This window comes from Haliotis cracherodii, unplaced genomic scaffold, assembly GCF_022045235.1.
Source record: "Haliotis cracherodii isolate W230 unplaced genomic scaffold, xgHalCrac1.p SCAF_4, whole genome shotgun sequence".
Lineage (NCBI taxonomy): Eukaryota > Metazoa > Mollusca > Gastropoda > Lepetellida > Haliotidae > Haliotis > Haliotis cracherodii.
The window spans coordinates 54,259,611-54,277,438 of record NW_027266297.1 but is presented as its reverse complement, the minus strand read 5'-3'; the positions used below and the strand labels follow the sequence as shown (position 1 = coordinate 54,277,438).

General features: G+C 42.6%; 2 protein-coding genes across 5 annotated transcripts in view; both read right to left on the bottom strand.

Moving 5' to 3' along the window:
- The window catches only part of LOC139479073 (hillarin-like), a 60,623-nt gene extending 44,150 nt beyond the window's left edge, over window positions 1-16,473 (bottom strand). The window contains exons 1-2 of one of the 4 annotated variants that reach the window (XM_071261824.1): window positions 16,387-16,473; window positions 1,080-1,739 (exon numbers count right to left, since the gene is read on the bottom strand). In XM_071261824.1, coding sequence (XP_071117925.1) covers window positions 1,080-1,670 — 591 coding nt within the window. In that variant the 5' untranslated portion in view covers window positions 1,671-1,739; window positions 16,387-16,473. Of the gene's footprint in view, window positions 1-1,079; window positions 1,740-1,844; window positions 2,035-2,102; window positions 2,159-13,409; window positions 13,552-16,386 lie in introns of those variants that run through there. The other 3 variants (XM_071261826.1, XM_071261825.1, XM_071261823.1) reach the window with 3 other exon arrangements.
- On the bottom strand, window positions 14,295-15,464 carry LOC139479488 (proteoglycan 4-like). Its single transcript, XM_071262334.1, has one exon. It carries the CDS (start codon window positions 15,462-15,464, stop codon window positions 14,295-14,297), a length of 1,170 nt encoding a protein of 389 aa, XP_071118435.1.
- Window positions 16,474-17,828: the final 1,355 nt, after the last annotated feature.

Genomic DNA, 17,828 nt, shown 5'->3' with positions numbered 1-17,828 from the left:
ACTTGTGGTGGGAAATGCTGATTGATTTGAGTTGTATCAGGCCAACTGCAATTAATAATTGATATAAGGAAATACTCCAGCCATCTGTTGCCGGGCGTTGTAAGAGTTCAGATGATCCAACGTAGTCACAGCCCTCTTCAGCATCCTGCTTCATCTACAGAGAACAGCGAATGATGTCCACTATTTCTTTGACCAAGGCCTAAACTTATCACGGTGCGTTGTGTGTACTTGTATATTGATAGGAATCCTTTGTGTGGTAATGTCATGCGTTGTGATGTAAACTTAATATATGTCTAAAATATTTGCATAATGATAGGAAGCCTCGCTTAAGGTTATATTTACTAAACTTTACTTTTCTCGGACTCATACCGTCAATATACTGGCAAAATCAAACATCACTTTACTTTATGAGGGCATAGATAAGAGCAATTGCCCAGTCGCCAATAATCAGGATAAATGTGGGTTTGAAAAAGGCTTACGGTTGTCACTGAACCGTGTCTGGATTGTCGGGATGCAGTCTTCCCATTTTAATGGATAGAAAAAAGTGTTATTATTTTACAAGGGTAGCAGATTTCCTGCCAGAATTTCTGCCCCAAGTTAGGCACACATATTATTTATTTTCAAAGTCCGACATGCCTGAAAGAACATACACCATAATAACAACGCCTCAGGGTTGTTACAAATTGGTTTCGATATATTTATCCGGTGTATAATCAGTGAAGCAACAGGGATAAACACGGTTTTCCCTTGACAGAATTATACCCCAGATGAAACAGATATTTAACCAACACATAGGAATTAAAAATCATGTTGAAAATTATCCTCACCAATTTAAAAGCATTGTATGATCAGCTGAAAGAATTTCTCTCAAGGATTTTTCGGGTCAAATACACATTTCGTCTTTCATTGGGACGACGGTCTAGAGGGAAAAAGGGGGAAGTAAATTTGGCAAATATACCGAGGGCGGGGAGAGTCAACATAACGTTGTCGTGCAGAAATTGATAATTCCCATTGGCCGTAAATAGAGAAATTGGCTTTAGTTTCAAGGTAATATTCAACGATTGACATGAAAAACTTACGATATGTGGTGGGAAGTGGTGTTTATCCAACTTTCTCTGATATCGTTTTTGTAGAACTTGAGCGTCCATGGCATCTTTTATTCCCCATGCATTGATATCTAGACTTGTGGCAGGCACATTTCCCTCTTGACTGTACTGGCTGGTTTTGGGGGCTTTCAAGGCCCTTTGAATCATCAACGCGTCTGCCCCTACTTGAGGGATGTTGTCTGGTATCCTTTTTTCTGAAGTTTTAGAATCTGCATTTCTCTTGAAATTTTGCTGAACAGACATCGCGCTTTTAATTCCAAGCGCTTCCTTGTCAATTTTTGCTCCACCGATTCTCGGTACATGACTGTTACAGTATATTTCCCTGTCGTCTGCATCAACTTGATTTGACCAGTAGTTTTTCAAAGTAAGAAACTGCCCACATGTCACACATTTAAAACACGTTTTGTGAAACACGACGTCGTGAACGGGCCCGAGACGTTCTTGTTGATAAACAGTCGATTTACAACGTTGACATTTTTGTTGATCGATTCCAGGCCGAAGGAAGAGAGAAGACAGTCTCCGGTACCCTCTCTCAATCGACGCCTCGTCTCCCTGCATAGCCATGTTGGACGACGTCTAAACAGCAGACGGCACTCAGTAATAGAATAATCACAAACAACTTTCACTCCGAACCTGAAAAATAAATAACACGCGTCACAACTCATTCACCTGGATCATAATACAATATATTCGCTAAAAATAACCTCAAGCCGGGCAGACGACTGGTTCTGAACTTACCTGGCCCAGGTGTATTATATGCGCGGCATGATGAGCAGTTTCCTAAGTAACTGGTCCGAGCAATGTCAAACCAGACATTTTGTGGTAAAGATCTCAATAGACAAGGTTGTCTTTGTCCAAGACTGACAATCTTACATCCCACGAGGGTCGCTTGCGACCGTTTGGCTAATATCTCGTGGAGAACAAACGATGGACGAGTCTACGCGTGACAGCAGGGGGTATAGGAATGTTAGAGCAGCCAACCATAACCCGCCTTACCTGTAGATTGACTGTTTGCCGTGCTGGAGAAAGATCAATTTCTTCTCGGAGGGCAAACAACGCAATGCATTTGCAATGTTGGCTATTCCCCTGGGTCATATTTCGTTGAGATATGTTCAGTGCCGTTTGACGGACTCAATAGACACATTTCAATATTTGAAGTAACGTTTAAAACGCAGCTAAGGGTACTATATTATTTTGGGATATTAATCATTTCGACTATTTTTAACCTGTTTACAAAATCGGATATTGAATATTGAGATTAAGTTTAATTTCTAAAATCCAATATGAAATTATTCTTAAACAGACACAAAATGAACTTGATAATTCCATTTTTTATAAAGACATAGGATTTCTGCAAAGTAGCATTTTAGAAAATATAAATATTATTACGATGTGTCTTAATGAATGGAAATGAGCGGTTTCCGTGCTGGTGTTGATCTGTTTGTATCTAATATTGGTACTCCCGGTGACTGGTTTCAGCTGTCAAACACGCTGCTAGTTGCTAACCTCTCGCTAGGCTATTGCTTTATCATATGTAATGTTAACTGTTGAATGGCCAGGAAGGGATTTCGAGGTAGGGTGCGGGGCTGGTTTGATGGTAGTGGTTGAGCGGATGGCTTTTGAGGTAGGGGCGAGACGGGGCTGGGCTTTGGAGGCAGGGTGCGGGGGTTGGGCGGTCGTAGGATGGGGCTTGGCTGGACTTTGGAGGTAGGGTGCGGGTTGGGTTGGTCGTAGGGGTAGGGTGGCTTGTGAACGTTGGTCCCCGGGTGGCTGGCTGTTGAGGCAGGGGGGCGGGTTGCATGTAGAGGCGGTGGTGCGGGGCGGGTTGGGAATGGCCTATATTACACGTAGTGTTTTACAACACATTTAAGTTACAGATCTAAGGCACTACAAACCGGAGTTGTGTCGTCGGTTCGAATCCCAGATTTGCGCGTGTTTACGAATACCCTATCCACGAAAATAAAAGGTGTACATTGATAGTGATTAATTATTATTGATAGTGATTAATATTAATTAACCACCACCCCACACAACCCAATCATCAAAACTATTTGCTATTAGGTTAATTAAACATACGCTACAAGAAAAAAACGTAGGTTGTATGTTCGTACTGGCTTCAAACTGGCAACGTAAACCTACTGCCGACCTGATGAATGAGATGTGAAATGTACACCAGTTTCCCATCTGTTATCGGCTACACACAGCATTGATAGATTTCTCCACGGTGAAATAGACATGCTAGAAACACTCATGCGTGCCCGTCATACTCCGAGACGCAACAATATGCATTAACATTTCTCATATTGACTGGCTGACCGATTTCCATTCGTTGCACATTCGTATTTTGTAATACCACAATAACACGTTGTTCTCGAGCAACACGACAAGTAGGATAAACATTTCAGTCTTGTTTATTTTTTGAAATGTCTGAAAGCAGGTATTCAGCCCATTCCAGAATCTCGATGCTCAGATGCAAACTTTTGTTTTGTCAGCCAATATCGCCCGCAGCGCGGAAAACACTGAGAAGGAACCAAACATGGCGAATACTTGACACAGGTCTTCGGTCAATAAAGGTTTTAAGATAAAAAAAATATCAAGAAAAAAAATGTCTATAACCCTTGGCCGCCATGTCGAGCTGTCCCAGACTGAATATAGTGAACAGTGCGTGACGAAAGCGTACGACTGAAATAGCTGGTCAATTGCAGTGCCATGATTGACATCTGAAACACAAACTTGACTCTGTCAACACGCACACGTGCTTAGAAAGGTACAACCGTGCTTGCGTGATATTTACACACATTCCGGGATAATTCGATTCCAGAAAAAGAAAGCATGTTCAATGGATACGTTTTATCAACTAACTAGTCTTGCATTATTTGTGAATTATATTTACTTGAAATTGACTCTGAAAGGACCTAGTTTGAAACTTGAAACTTTATCAATAATATGCAACTATATTTCGTTACACAACATACTTTCATGGGGGCCCTGTGGACGTACGGTACACGATATAGGTCTTGGGTACCCTTATGTCGAACCGAATGAGTGAGTGAGTGAGTGTGGTTTTACGCCACTTTTAGCAATATTCCAGCAATATCACGGCGTTGGACACCAGAAATGGGCTTCGCACACTGTACCCGGACGCTTTAACCACTAGGCTAACCTACCTCTCCATGAACCGAATGAATTAGGGATTGGATTGTGACAGCGTGGAGCCTGGTAATTGCTATCATTGCATCCCTATAAGACTGGGTTCATACTAAGACCAGTGTAATATACCAACAGAGTGACTTCTAGACCACACGATATGAGAAGTCGCATACATTAATAGTAAATGTGACAAACAGCACAACCAGAAACACATGACATATTGTAATCTTAATAGTAGAAATATTAATATATACAATTGTGTAACGAGAATGAATGCACGATGAAAACAGTTTCGACATACAACATATCGTCTGTCTGGAGAGTGGAAGATCGTGGGTTCGATCCCCGGCCGCGTCATAACAAAAGACGTTAGCTCAGTAGGTCTTCGGTGAGTGACTGAGTGAGTGAGTTGGTTTAACGCCGCTTTGAACAGTATTTCAGTAATATGACAGTGTGTCCGCTTGATGTGGGAGAAATGTTCAAGGTGGTCCGTGTGGTAGATACTAACCAATGAAATGATGCCGACAAACCAATAACCAAATATTCAGGGCAAAGGCGGGATTCGAACCCACAATCAACAGATCCCTGCACGTCTAGCATCCTGACAAAGGACACTAGCCAAAGTGATCTGGACCAGTCATCATGAAAATCATATGTGATAATAATATTAGAATCGATGATAGATCGGAAATCAACCATGTGCAATATGTTTGAAGTATATCACAAGGCAGGATATGGGTATCCGATGATCACTTGTCCGATAATTATTATTTCACACAATACAGGACCGCATCTAGTGAACAGAGCGTCTGCCCGGAGATCCGACGGTCGGTGGTTCGATCCCCATTGCCGCGTCATAACAAAAGACACTTTACAAATGGTACTTCATATTACCCTGCCTTGCGCTCGGACTAAAATAAGGACGGATTGGCTCGGAGTGAGTATACTGTTTTTGAATGGGGTATCCTGTTAAACTGCGGCATGGTATCTCAGTGGACTCTACACAGCGCTGTAAAACCAGCATAAGTCCGCACTGGTGCAAGAGCCACACACACACACACACACACACACACACACACACACGTTATACACGCGCAACCATCTTGAACGGGACGTCAAACCCCATTTCACCTCGCCCCAAACATTGTTTGAATGGTACCGACACCGCCTGGGTGTGATATTGTTGGGTTATTGAACGCGGGGAATGGGAGGGTCGGTGAATGTTGTTGTTAGAGACTACAGACTTCCAATCTGGACCAGACAGACCAGGGGTTGACAATGTGAGAATCGAACAGGGGAGCATTCCTGACACATGGAACACATGTCTCTGTGTCGTATAAATATTAATATTAATTGCAATTTCTCGCACTCGTGGAAACGGATTAATTCAACAATGTGTATTTAGTTAATCATCGGATTCATGGATCCTATTGTTTGATCGACTTTATTTCACATAATACGGGTAGGAGGTCGGGGTTAGCCTACAGGTGAAAGCGTTCGCTCGTCACTCCGAAGATCCATGGGTTCAATGTGTGATATTGCTGGAATATTGCTAAAAGCGGCGTAATATCACACTCTCTCACTCATTATAATACTCGTACTGAAGGGATGTTAACAAAAAATGGTATCAATTAATTACCCTAAAGATAACCAACGTTCTTAATGTCCGATATTAAGGTCCTTCATATAGAACATTCCAAGATACGACCGCATTGCCTGCATGTCTCATGCAGATTACTTATAAATAGATGCTGAGTATTTTGAGACAAATACTTCATGTTTTTTCGAACATCTTTTAAGCATGGAATCTTCAGCGTTGTTTATTACAGCATATCGACATTTGGGAGCAGTTAGGTAACTCGCCCCACGGTCGCAGACTGCTTGTAGCCGACATATTTCAACTGTCCGCTATATACAGGTACACAGATTATCTCTCCCCGACGACCGTCTTTAAGACACGCGTTGCACTCCTGAGTCTTTCAGAAGCGAGTCTGTCACATTGTGCGGTGTGCAGTCTCTTGTTTGAGAACGGTTAACACATTCTGCCCAGTGCCAACTCTCACATGCACCTGAAATATAACACAGGGACGATTGCAAGTCAGTATTTTTCTCTAAAGTCCGAATATTTGACCCCTCTAACGCTATATTGACTTTCGTGCGTTCTCGTGACTTCAACTTATATTCGGAGGGTCATTCTTTAACCGAGAAGACAGAATATCAAATAGTCGAAATTTGACATCGTAATTTACAAAAGTAAGTCTACAGTGTCTCGCTTGTTAATCCGAAAAGGACATTACCCGAGTCTTCTGGGATTGTTTATGGAGATGATGCTTAATTGTGCCAATTAGTTTACGGTGCTGTCGAGAGTTGTGTCCCTTAGCCGTGCTAGGATAGCTGGTCGTGGGTTCGAATCTCATGTAATGAAATTTGACGTGTCATCTTGGACCATACCCGTGGATTCAGGTAAAGTGGTAAACGTAATGATCAAGGATTTCCTCACAGTTCGGCTAATTAAAACAAAGTTCTTGTTTCTCATGGTAAGCCAATATTAGTGTTGAGATTATTTCAAGTGTAACGGGAACTTTATTTTAACGAGCCTTAACACTAGCATTCAAGGACCCATATCTTAAATTCGCGGATTATTCTTAGTAAGACCCGTGAAGATCCGGGGTAGAATAGGTCCTCAGCAACCCATTCTTGCCGTAAAAGGCAACAAAGCTTATCGTAAGAGGCGATTAATGGGATCGGGTGGTAAGGCTCTCTGACTTGGTTGATGCATGTCATCGTATACCATTCCGTGGATCGATGCTCATGATGTCAATCACTGGATTGTCTGGTCAAAACTTAATTATTTACAGACCGCCGTCATATAGCCAGAATATTGCTGAGTTATACATCAAGCAAATAAACAAACACGCCTACTTCGATACCATTCCGCAGTTTAATTATAACAAAGATACCCCGCTCAGACACGGTATACAGACTCCAAGCCGACCAGTTCTTGTTTTAGTCCCATAACTTAGTACCGAGCGCCAGGTAGGGTAACAAAAAGTACCATCCTTTAACGTCTTTTGTTATGACGCGGCCGGGGATCGAACCCACGATCTTCCACTCTCCAGACAGACGATATGTTGTATGTCGAAACTGTGCGGCGTTAAACAACAAAAACAACAACAATATTCTTAGAGAAATATCACTTTCACGTGTGCCTGTATCAATCATGCATTTTTCAGCTTTTCACATTGGAGGGGGTTTGTCCCTTGTTAAATTCTAATAATGCACACACTTTGAGGCAGCGACGTTCATTGTGTACACACAAACCAAAATTAACACATATAAGGGATAAGAAGCCATATTCTATGAATGATACGTGTTAAAACCTATTGCCAGACGCATACCACTCTTTATCCCCCGAACTTAAATTCTTTCTCTCACAGTGTCCTAGTATCCTTGACATGCTGGGTCGAACGTGACACGAGAGGCAATTAACCTGATTATTGTAATGAACCAGTGTCAAACCATTAAAAACACGACTCATAAGCGTAGGAATCTTGTTGAACAAGTCACGAGGCGGCGGATGTAACCCTCGAGCCAGCCCGTGCCTACACGAGCACGGGCAACAGTTTATTCCTGCTTGTAACGCCACAACAAATCCATTTATGGCGTGGAATCATTATATCATGTGACATTAACTTGTTTTGAGTCATCGGTGTTCGCTAAATAATTAATGTTATTGGAAGAACGAATCTAATAACTCACTGATATTTGCTCATGTAAATATTTCCTATTTTCAATGTAGGCTTGACAATTCATAGGTCCGTTTCCGCCTGCCTGTCTGTCTGTCTCTGTCTGTCTATCTGGCCCTTATCCATCTACCTATCAATTTCATAACTGAAATTATTGATAATTATAATGACATGGACATATTCATTATAGATTCATTAGTGTTCTGTGTACACGAAAAGACGTTTGCACACGACACTAGGTGCCTTGGGGTCGTGTAATTGCGTGTTGGGTGGGGTACATCCGATGACCACCTGCATAGTGTTCCTGTAGTCATCCGTTTAGTGTCCCAAGTGGCTACAAAACCCTTGCAGGTGTCTGTCTGTCTGTCTGTCTACCTATCGCTGCCTGGGTGGTCCACTAGCCTAAGTTCACACAATTCGCTCTACAGATTTGCTTTTCTTAGCTGACAGAATCAACAGGTGGATAGTTGCCATATTACCGGATTTATTATCCCGAGCCGGTCTTCGACATATTATGCTGGTTGGTGTCATAAAGTGGCAGTGTCACTTTGCGATTTCCACCCACACTAAGCTGACATATAGCTGAAGATCTGTTCAAAGCGTCCCATAGATAGCCATGCTCTTCTGATCGTGGGTTCGAATCCTAGAGCCGCCCTGATGATGGTCATCGGTTAACCAGCACCATAGCTGTGCTCGTAGTATCTGAACTTCGGGTTTTCCTCCCACATGACGCTATGTCATGATACGACTGAAATACTTCTCAAGGAGGGCTACACGGCCATTGTTCGAAGTAAGAACATTTTACTGTATGTATATTTAATATGGTCGAATGTTTAATAATTAGTAGACAAACATACGGTATTTTCAATATAGAGCCAGGATACCTGTTGATTTAAACACGCCTTACTTGGATACGAACAAGTCAATTAGCTGTTTTAGAGGTGGTAATTGTGATTTTGTTTGTTTGTTCGTTGTTTAAAGCCGCACTTAACAATATTTCAGCTATATGACGGCGGTCTGTAAATAATCGAGTCTGGACCAGAGAATCTAGTGATTTACATCATGAACATCGATCCACGCAATTGGGATACGATGACATGCAACCTCTGATTGACCAATCAAAATCGAGCATTCCCAAATTTATGGTAGACGTGACATTGTCCGCACAGTTACCTCTGTCTGTAATCTCCATCTGATAATCACTTTACACTTTTTTCAAATCGCTTTCTCCTCATTTTTCAAACTATGGGAGTTATTCTGTTTGATTGAGGACCACGATATAAAGCGCCACGTGACACCCCCGGGCTGTCCTATAGTATCCCACGTCAGGTCACGATGCTGAGTGTGTCCCGTGAGTCTGAGTGAGTCACGCATCACCCTTCCCTCACCCCCTCCTCATCCCTCACCCATGGACACCTCTGTCATGACGTAATCATAGGCACACGCCAAATGATTAATGCCTTTCGACAGATAAGTATATTATCCACCGATGGAATAATTGTAATAAAATCAAATTAATTATTTCCGCTCTGATTCTCAGCCATAGCGAATAGCGTCTTCGGTCACGAATGGGCAGAGCTTCGGAAATGGGTAGACAACTCTCGAATAGTAACCCCAAAGGGCCCTACTGGGTTATCGATCCTGATGCCCTGCATAAAAAAGCATCCCTGACTGACAATCAGAGTGGAAATAATTAATTTGATCTTCGTGCAGGTTACGGAAAGGGGCGAGTAGTGACGAATGAAGCTCTGCCATGACTAAATCGTACAATTCCGGGACAAGCCACGGAAAGATGCGAGTGATGACGAATTGGTTGAAGCCAATGGGGAGACAGCTTAAAGAAATGTAGGTTACTGGCTCCTGTTGAAGAATCAAGCGGATGCGTCGAAGGTTCATGAGTCTTAAAACAATTAAACGAGCACTGAATCACGGATACAATGTTATGTCTTCTGAAACTTCCAGGGAGCAACCACGAAGACAATGTCGTCCTGTCCCCTTAACACCTCCACTGGGCTGTTAACAGTGGACTAACATGTTCTCTAGGTAGTATAGTTCTCGTTGGTTGGGTGATTTTGTGTCAACTGTGATAATAAAACCGATGACAGGAAACGTATGATACGACTGTGACCCACAATGTACTCTGTAGTATGTCGGGCTCCAGTACCACGTCTGTGTTGTTGCCTGAGAATGTCAGTTTGTATTAAATAGCTGTAACACACGTCAGTGCGTATAATCGTCTGCTTCTAAGACATTTTCTGAACCGGTTTGACTAACGTCATCATCTGTAACAACTGTAGCTCTTCCCGCGTGGACATATCCGCTGGAAGCAGACACGTGTAGTCGCGGGGCAACTGGGGGACGCATAACTCCCTGCCTCCACCAGATACCGAGACGACAGCGTACACCGTGTAATCAGAGGTCAACGCGGACATTGCCAGGCACCATCAGTGAATTAACAGCGAATAATAATAATGATGATGATAATATAATATCAAACAGTGATAATGCTTAAAAAATTAAAAATATAATACTAATATGTCACGTATCAATGCCACGTATGGTTTTGTGAAAGTGTGCTTTAAAATTGCATTATCAACTCCATGGGGAGTATTCATTTGAGAATTCCCTCCATTTAAACATTGCTATTAATTAGGAGACTATATCTTCATGTTTCCACCATTCACCTGATTCTGATTTTGTGTTTAGTTTCCAATACCAGGGTCTCTTGTTGCCAATGACATAGCTTCATAACAATGTCTCTTGTTGTCAATGACATAGATTCATACCAGGGACTCCTGTTGCCAATGACATAGATTCATACCAGGGTCTCCTGTTGCCAACGACATAGATTCATCCAAGGGTCTCTTGTTGTCAATGACATAGATTCATACCAGGGTCTCTTGTTGTCAATGACATAGATTCATACCAGGGTCTCTTGTTGTCAATGACATACTAGGGTCTCTTGTTGCCAATGACATAGATTCATACTAGGGTCTCTTGTTGTCAATGACATAGATTCATACCAGGGTCTCTTGTTGTCAATGACATAGATTCATACTAGGGTCTCTTGTTGTCAATGACATAGATTCATACCAGGGTCTCTTGTTGTCAATGACATAGATTCATACCAGGGTCTCTTGTTGTCAATGACATAGATTCATACCAGGGTCTCTTGTTGTCAATGACATAGATTCATCCCAGGGCCTCTTGTTGTCAATGACATAGATTCGTCCCAGAGTCTCTTGTTGTCAATGACATAGATTCATACCAGGGTCTCTTTTGCCAATGACATAGATTCATACCAGGGTCTCTTTTGCCAATGACATAGATTCATCCAAGGGTCTCTTGTTGTCAATGACATAGATTCATACTAGGGTCTCTTGTTGCCAATGACATAGATTCATACTAGGGTCTTTTGTTGCCAATGACATAGATTCATACCAGGGTCCCTTGTTGTCAATGACATAGATTCATACCAGGGTCTCTTGTTTCCAATGGCATAGATTCGTCCCAGGGTCTCTTGTTGTCAATGACATAGATTCATACTAGGGTCTTTTGTTGCCAATGACATAGATTCATCCCAGGGTCTCTTGTTGTCAATGACATATATTCACACCAGGGTCTCTTGTTGTCAATGACATAGATTCATACTAGGGTCTCTTGTTGTCAATGACATAGATTCATACCAGGGTCTCTTGTTGCCAATGACATAGATTCATACCAGGGTCTCTTGTTGCCAATGACATAGATTCATCCCAGGGTCCCTTGTTGTCAATGACATAGATTCATACCAGGGTCTCTTGTTGTCAATGACATAGATTCATACTAGGGTCTCTTGTTGTCAATGACATAGATTCATACCAGCGTCTCTTGTTGTCAATGACATAGATTCATCCCAGGGTCTCTTGTTGTCAATGACATAGATTCATACCAGGGTCTCATGTTGTCAATGACATAGATTCATACCAGGGTCTCTTGTTGTCAAAGAAATAAATTTATACCAGGGTCTCTTACTAGGATCGCCCATTAAACATAGCATAGAGGATACCGTCGTATCGGGGTATTTGTCAGTGCCATAGATCCCTACTAAATTCTCTCGTTAAACATGACATAGGGGCTACCAGGGTCTCCGTTGTGGGGATCACGGTAATGAAGTGCAGCCCAAAGCGGTTACCTCTTGACGACAACCCAGGAGCACGGGTGTATGCCCAAGGGCTATAAACAGGTTGGTGTCATCAGGTGATAAGGACACGTAGATGTCACTGTGTATAGAAACCACAGCATGCTCTCGCTGAGGCCATGAGGCATACAAAATTTGATATCTTTCTTAAGAAAGATGAAAACTTATGTTTTGTTAATGATGTTTTACAACAAATGGGGTCGTTGTTTAATGGCGCACTCACCATTATTCCAGCTATATGACAGCGGTCTGTAAATAATCGATTCCGGGACAGGCAATCCAGTGATTGACATCATGAGCATCGAGTCACCGAGCCTTAACACCCGATCCCGTCAGTCGCCTCTTACGACAAGGGTGGGTTGCTGAAGATCAATTCTAAATCGGATCGGATTACATTTTCGGTCCTGAATTGACTATCTTAGTTTATGAAGTAATCTAACCACTGTCTAAACCGGATTAAACTTTCGGTCCCACAAAATTCCGTTTTATGTAGATTGCACTGTACATACATAACATCGTCACAGTGGTTCATTTGTTAATCAGGATGATATCGCTGGGTACACGACCTCATCATAGAGGTTCCGGTTATCAGCCTGGCAGTTACGGCAATGTGTAGTGAGTGAAGGTGTAGGGTTTTACGCCGCCTTTACCAATATCATGGCGTGGGACACCATGAATGGGCTTCACGCATGTGGGGATTCGAACCCGAGCTTTCGCCGTTACGAGCGAACGAGAACCACCAGACTCATCCATCGCCCTAACGTCAATTTATTAAAGAAGCAGTCGTCAGTATTCTGTCTTGACGTGTTCCGACGCCCCCTCCGCAGCCGAGATGACATCATTCACACAGTCGTTAAAGGGAATTACACGGTAGATAAGGCCGTGAGACTTCTAAACACACACGACCATCTCATACTCTGATTTTCACAATTAAAGATAGCCCGCCCTTGTGTCTTTGTTCCGCCCACTGGATAAATACTGAATTGCAAATGCATACAAAGAGGACGACTTTGCAAATAGAAATATAATTTGATATTGGATAATATGTCCCGGTTGGAAGCAATATTTTCAAATAAAAATAAAAGTGTAGCGTGTGAAACGGTTTCTTGCAAATAAGTCGCCTTTTTCTGCTTTTAATTGTACACATTTATATCAGATTCCTCTAAACGGTAACACAAACTAACGATGCAAATTAAGCTAGGTGGACGAAAACGATAAATCTCTTACCTTGCTTGTGGAAAGCCACGATATTTCCAAGATGTCCAAATTGGATAATTAAGTCACGCTTTCTTCATCATCACGTGACAGTTATTAACATCACGTGACTAACATTCCGGCATCGGAAGGGACATGGGAGTTGGCTTGTATCTCGGACTTTCTAGGCTGTAGCAGCCTAACATACATTCAAGCCCATTTTGCCTCGCCATTTTAAACAATCGGATGTGGGGTTGGGCGACTTCTTCGTCGTTTTTCCCGACGGCGCACAAGGCACCAGGTTGTCGTTTGGAGAGTTCAGCGCCGGTATGTGGTAGGGCAGAAAGTTCCTGTAGTTGCGAAAAAGGGTTGGAGACACGACTTTGTGACAGCTAGCTAACACGATCTGGAGTGTGGTACTCTTGTTCAAGGTTTAAGCTAATATGCGATGAAGGCCGGGGATGGGGACTCGCGAGGAGGGCGCAGACTTAGGGGGGTGGGGTGATATGGGCTGGCTTTTTTGGCGGAGGAGAGGATGGTGGGAGCGTGACATAAGGGCTGTGTCAGAGAGAGAGAGAGAGAGCGAGAGAGAGAGGGCGAGAGAGAGAGAGAGAGAGAGAGAGAGAGAGAGAGAGAGAGAGAGAGAGAGGAGGGAGGGAACGTCGTGAATTGAGAGATTAAGAGGGATAGAGGGAGTAAATGTATGGGACAGGAGAGCTGAGGCATTTTACGTCAAATAAGGACAGATTATTTGTATTTGGTTTAAAGGATTTTGTTGTGGAAACGTATGGTCGGTTGGTGGAGAAAGCACATTACGTTCTTCATGTTTCTTGTAAAAAGTTCCTCCCTACCCGATCCGTTGTGATAAAAACATCAATCAATACCTGGCCATCTTCCCTTGCCAGATCCCGGGGCACATTAGTTTGACAGATGCGGGGCACGTTGATTCACAAGATCCGTGTTAAAGTGGTTCGCTAGATCCAGATCATATTGGTTTGTCAGATCCAGGTCACATTGGTTCTCCGTACCTGGATCACATTGGTTTGTCAGATCCGGGTCACATTGGTTCTCCGTACCTGGATCATATTGGTTTGTCAGATCCGGGGCACGTTGGTTTGTCAGATCCGGGTCACGTTGGTTTGTCACATTGGGGTCACATTTGTTCTCCGTACCTGGATCCCATTGGTTTGGCAGATCCGGGTCACGTTGGTTTGTCACATTAGGATCACATTGGTTCTCCGTACCTGGATCACATTGGTTTGGCAGATCCGGGGCACATTGGTTTGTCAGATCCGGGTCACGTTGGTTTGTCACATTGGGGTCACATTGGTTCTCCGTACCTGGATCACATTGGTTTGTCAGATCCGGGTCACGTTGGTTTGTCAGATCCGGGTCATGTTGGTTTGTCAGATGCGGGTCACATTGGTTCTCCGTACCTGGATCACATTGGTTTGTCAGATCCTGGTCATGTTGGTTTGTCAGATCCGGGTCACATTGGTTTGTCAGATCAGGGTCACATTGGTTTGTCAGATCAGGGTCACATTGGTTTGTCAGATCCGGGTCACATCGGTTCTCCGTACCTGGATCACATTGGTTTATCAGATCCGGGTCACGTTGGTTTGTCAGATCTGGGTCACATTGGTTTGTCAGATCCGGGTCACATTGGTTTGTCAGATCAGGATCACATTGGTTCTCCGTACCTGGATCACATTGGTTTGGCAGATCCGGGTCACATTGGTTTGTCAGATCCGGGTCACATTGGTTCTCCGTACCTGGATCACATTGGTTTGGCAGATCCGGGTCACATTGGTTTGTCAGATCCGGGTCATGTTGGTTTGTCAGATCCGGGTCACATTGGTTTGTAAGATCCGGGTCACGTTGGTTTGTCAGATCCGGGTCACATTGGTTTGTCAGATCAGGGTCACATTGGTTTGTCAGATCCGGGTCAAGTTTGTTTGTCAGATCCGGGTCACGTTGGTTTGTCAGATCCGGGTCACGTTGGTTTGTCAGATCCGGGTCACATTGGTTTGTCAGATCCGGGTCACGTTGGTTTGTCAGCTCCGGGTCACTTATTTTTACTACATGCATGGTGTTCAGGTGTGCGAGTGAAATATAAAAAGTTGTAGTCTATGATCTCATATTGATATACAAAAAATAAAGACACGAGCAAACTGTAACAAGATGTAATCTATATATGGCAGGCGATGTGTCTTGTTACTTCTTCAACTTCAAATTATGGTTTTTTAAAAAATTTCGGTAGCAATTTATTTTTTTCCATATAAAATCCCAGCTCCCCCCCCACTCCACACACACACACACACACACACACACACCCCAGCCCCTCGGATATCAAGGTCGGGCCCTAAGTGGTGTGACGAACATGAACTGAGGAGTGAGTACCTTAACTCTCAACTGTGCATTAATAGCTAAGTTAGAGTTATTCCCCTTGGTTTCCCACCTAATGGCGACGTTTCAGAGATCTCTCCGTGAGTCTATTAAGGATGGTGGATCACCGACTGTCGCCTGACCCATTGTGTACAAGGTATGTGCTGTTGTCTAAAACAGAGTAAGTTCTGTCCGTACTAACATTGCGTTGAAGATGTCTACCCAGATAATATAACATGGCATGACCACCCACATGGCACAACGCATAGGCAACACTTTTTTGCTGATTCCAATAAACATCTGTTTGGGAATTAAACTATGCCCCACCTGGGATCCCTAAGTACAAAAGATCTCCAGTGCCCATGGCTGTCGTAACAACCGACTGACGTCATTGAAATGATCAGACCGTGTTGGAACTAACAAAAAATGGATGCAAAATATTTCCCCTCGATCTTTTTCAGTTTAGGTAAAGTTATCTCCCTTTTTCTGACTGCCTGCATAAGTTACGATTCGATTCAACATCCAGTGGTGAGAAACTCTTTCTATTCTCACCACAGATGTACATCTACAGCAGCTTAATCTATTCATATCACACATTCATAACATAAACACATTCTGAACTCACCATATTTCGAGTTATGATTCAGGGATTCCATTTCCTCTTGATTCCTCTCACAGCTGGCATGTTTCTCCTTGTCGAATGGTCTCTCCTGCCATTCGTCAGTTCTCTCCCGCATCTGCCTCAGTCACTCTGCTTCCTGTAGTTTGTACTCAATGACCCCGACCCGGCACCGCATTTGGGCAGGCAGGGTAGGTGGCACCAGGCGGGTAGAGCATCTCATGCTGGTCTAAATCTGATACAAGGTATAAGTAACCCGTGTAACTTCATAAATGATGTCATAAAATTATATTATATAGATTTATCTGTTCAGGAGGCATTTTATTTTTTTATTGTTTTTAACCAAACTGCTCGAGGCAACTTTGTACACCATCTGTCGACAGATATGAATCCCATGAAGCATGGGTGTTTGCTAGGACTAGGTTTATTATGTGTATTTCATCATACAGAGAAAAGGGGGAAAGTGATTTTCTTCATATGTAGGTATTTATTAATAATAACATGTGAGGTGGGTGGGCGGAGATAAAAATCAAATAATGTGTTTATGATAGTCTTTTCATTCATTGTTTTACTTTCAAGAGTAATTCAAGTTACAAAAACAATTTAATTAATATAAGATCTTTTTACTCAAATATAATATTAGAGAGGTCAATCGCATGGGATCACAAGATCTGATATTTATCATTTATAATTTTATAATCTGTGTCATATCCAAAGACGGTCCCGATGCCAAAAAGAATATAAACAATCGACGGTTCCTAAGTTTTAATAACAATGTAATATTTGGTTAAACTAACCTGGGCTACGGCGAATTGAGGCTAGCAAAGGAAATGAAGACAAATGTGGTCAAAATGTTGATCTATATCTTTTCGGACATTGTTAAGTCCACATGGTTGGAGCATGCTTCGGGAACAGCTGGATCCGAATGTACTAAAGGAAGATTCAGGTCCGACCTAAACACCATCCTTCCCATACGCGTGGCCAACTGGACACTGTGGAAAATTGTTCAGAAATGCGATTTCAAAGTGAGGTTCCTTACACGTAGTTATTTCGTTGACCACTTCCCTTTTTCTTTTCATTTTAATTCAAGCCTGAAAAATTATGTTTACGAATAAAATATGACTGGTTTCAGAAACTGTACCTGTTATGCACGTCACTAGATACTAATATATATAAACTGTTGATATGAGCGACTCAAACAGATGAAATAATGAAATATCGGTAAATGTATTGGGAGCAAATAATAATCACGATTGCCTATGACGTCATAATAACATAAATATAGATTATTATACGAGAGTGTGTGTAATACTGCTTTTATTTTTAATGTTTTTGAGCTCTCCCTTTACAAAAATGCGCTGATCACGACCGCCATAACCACAAATTGTCAAATGACAACAATCTTCAGCAATGACGTCATTCAGTCTGACGTCTTTCCGGATGACGTA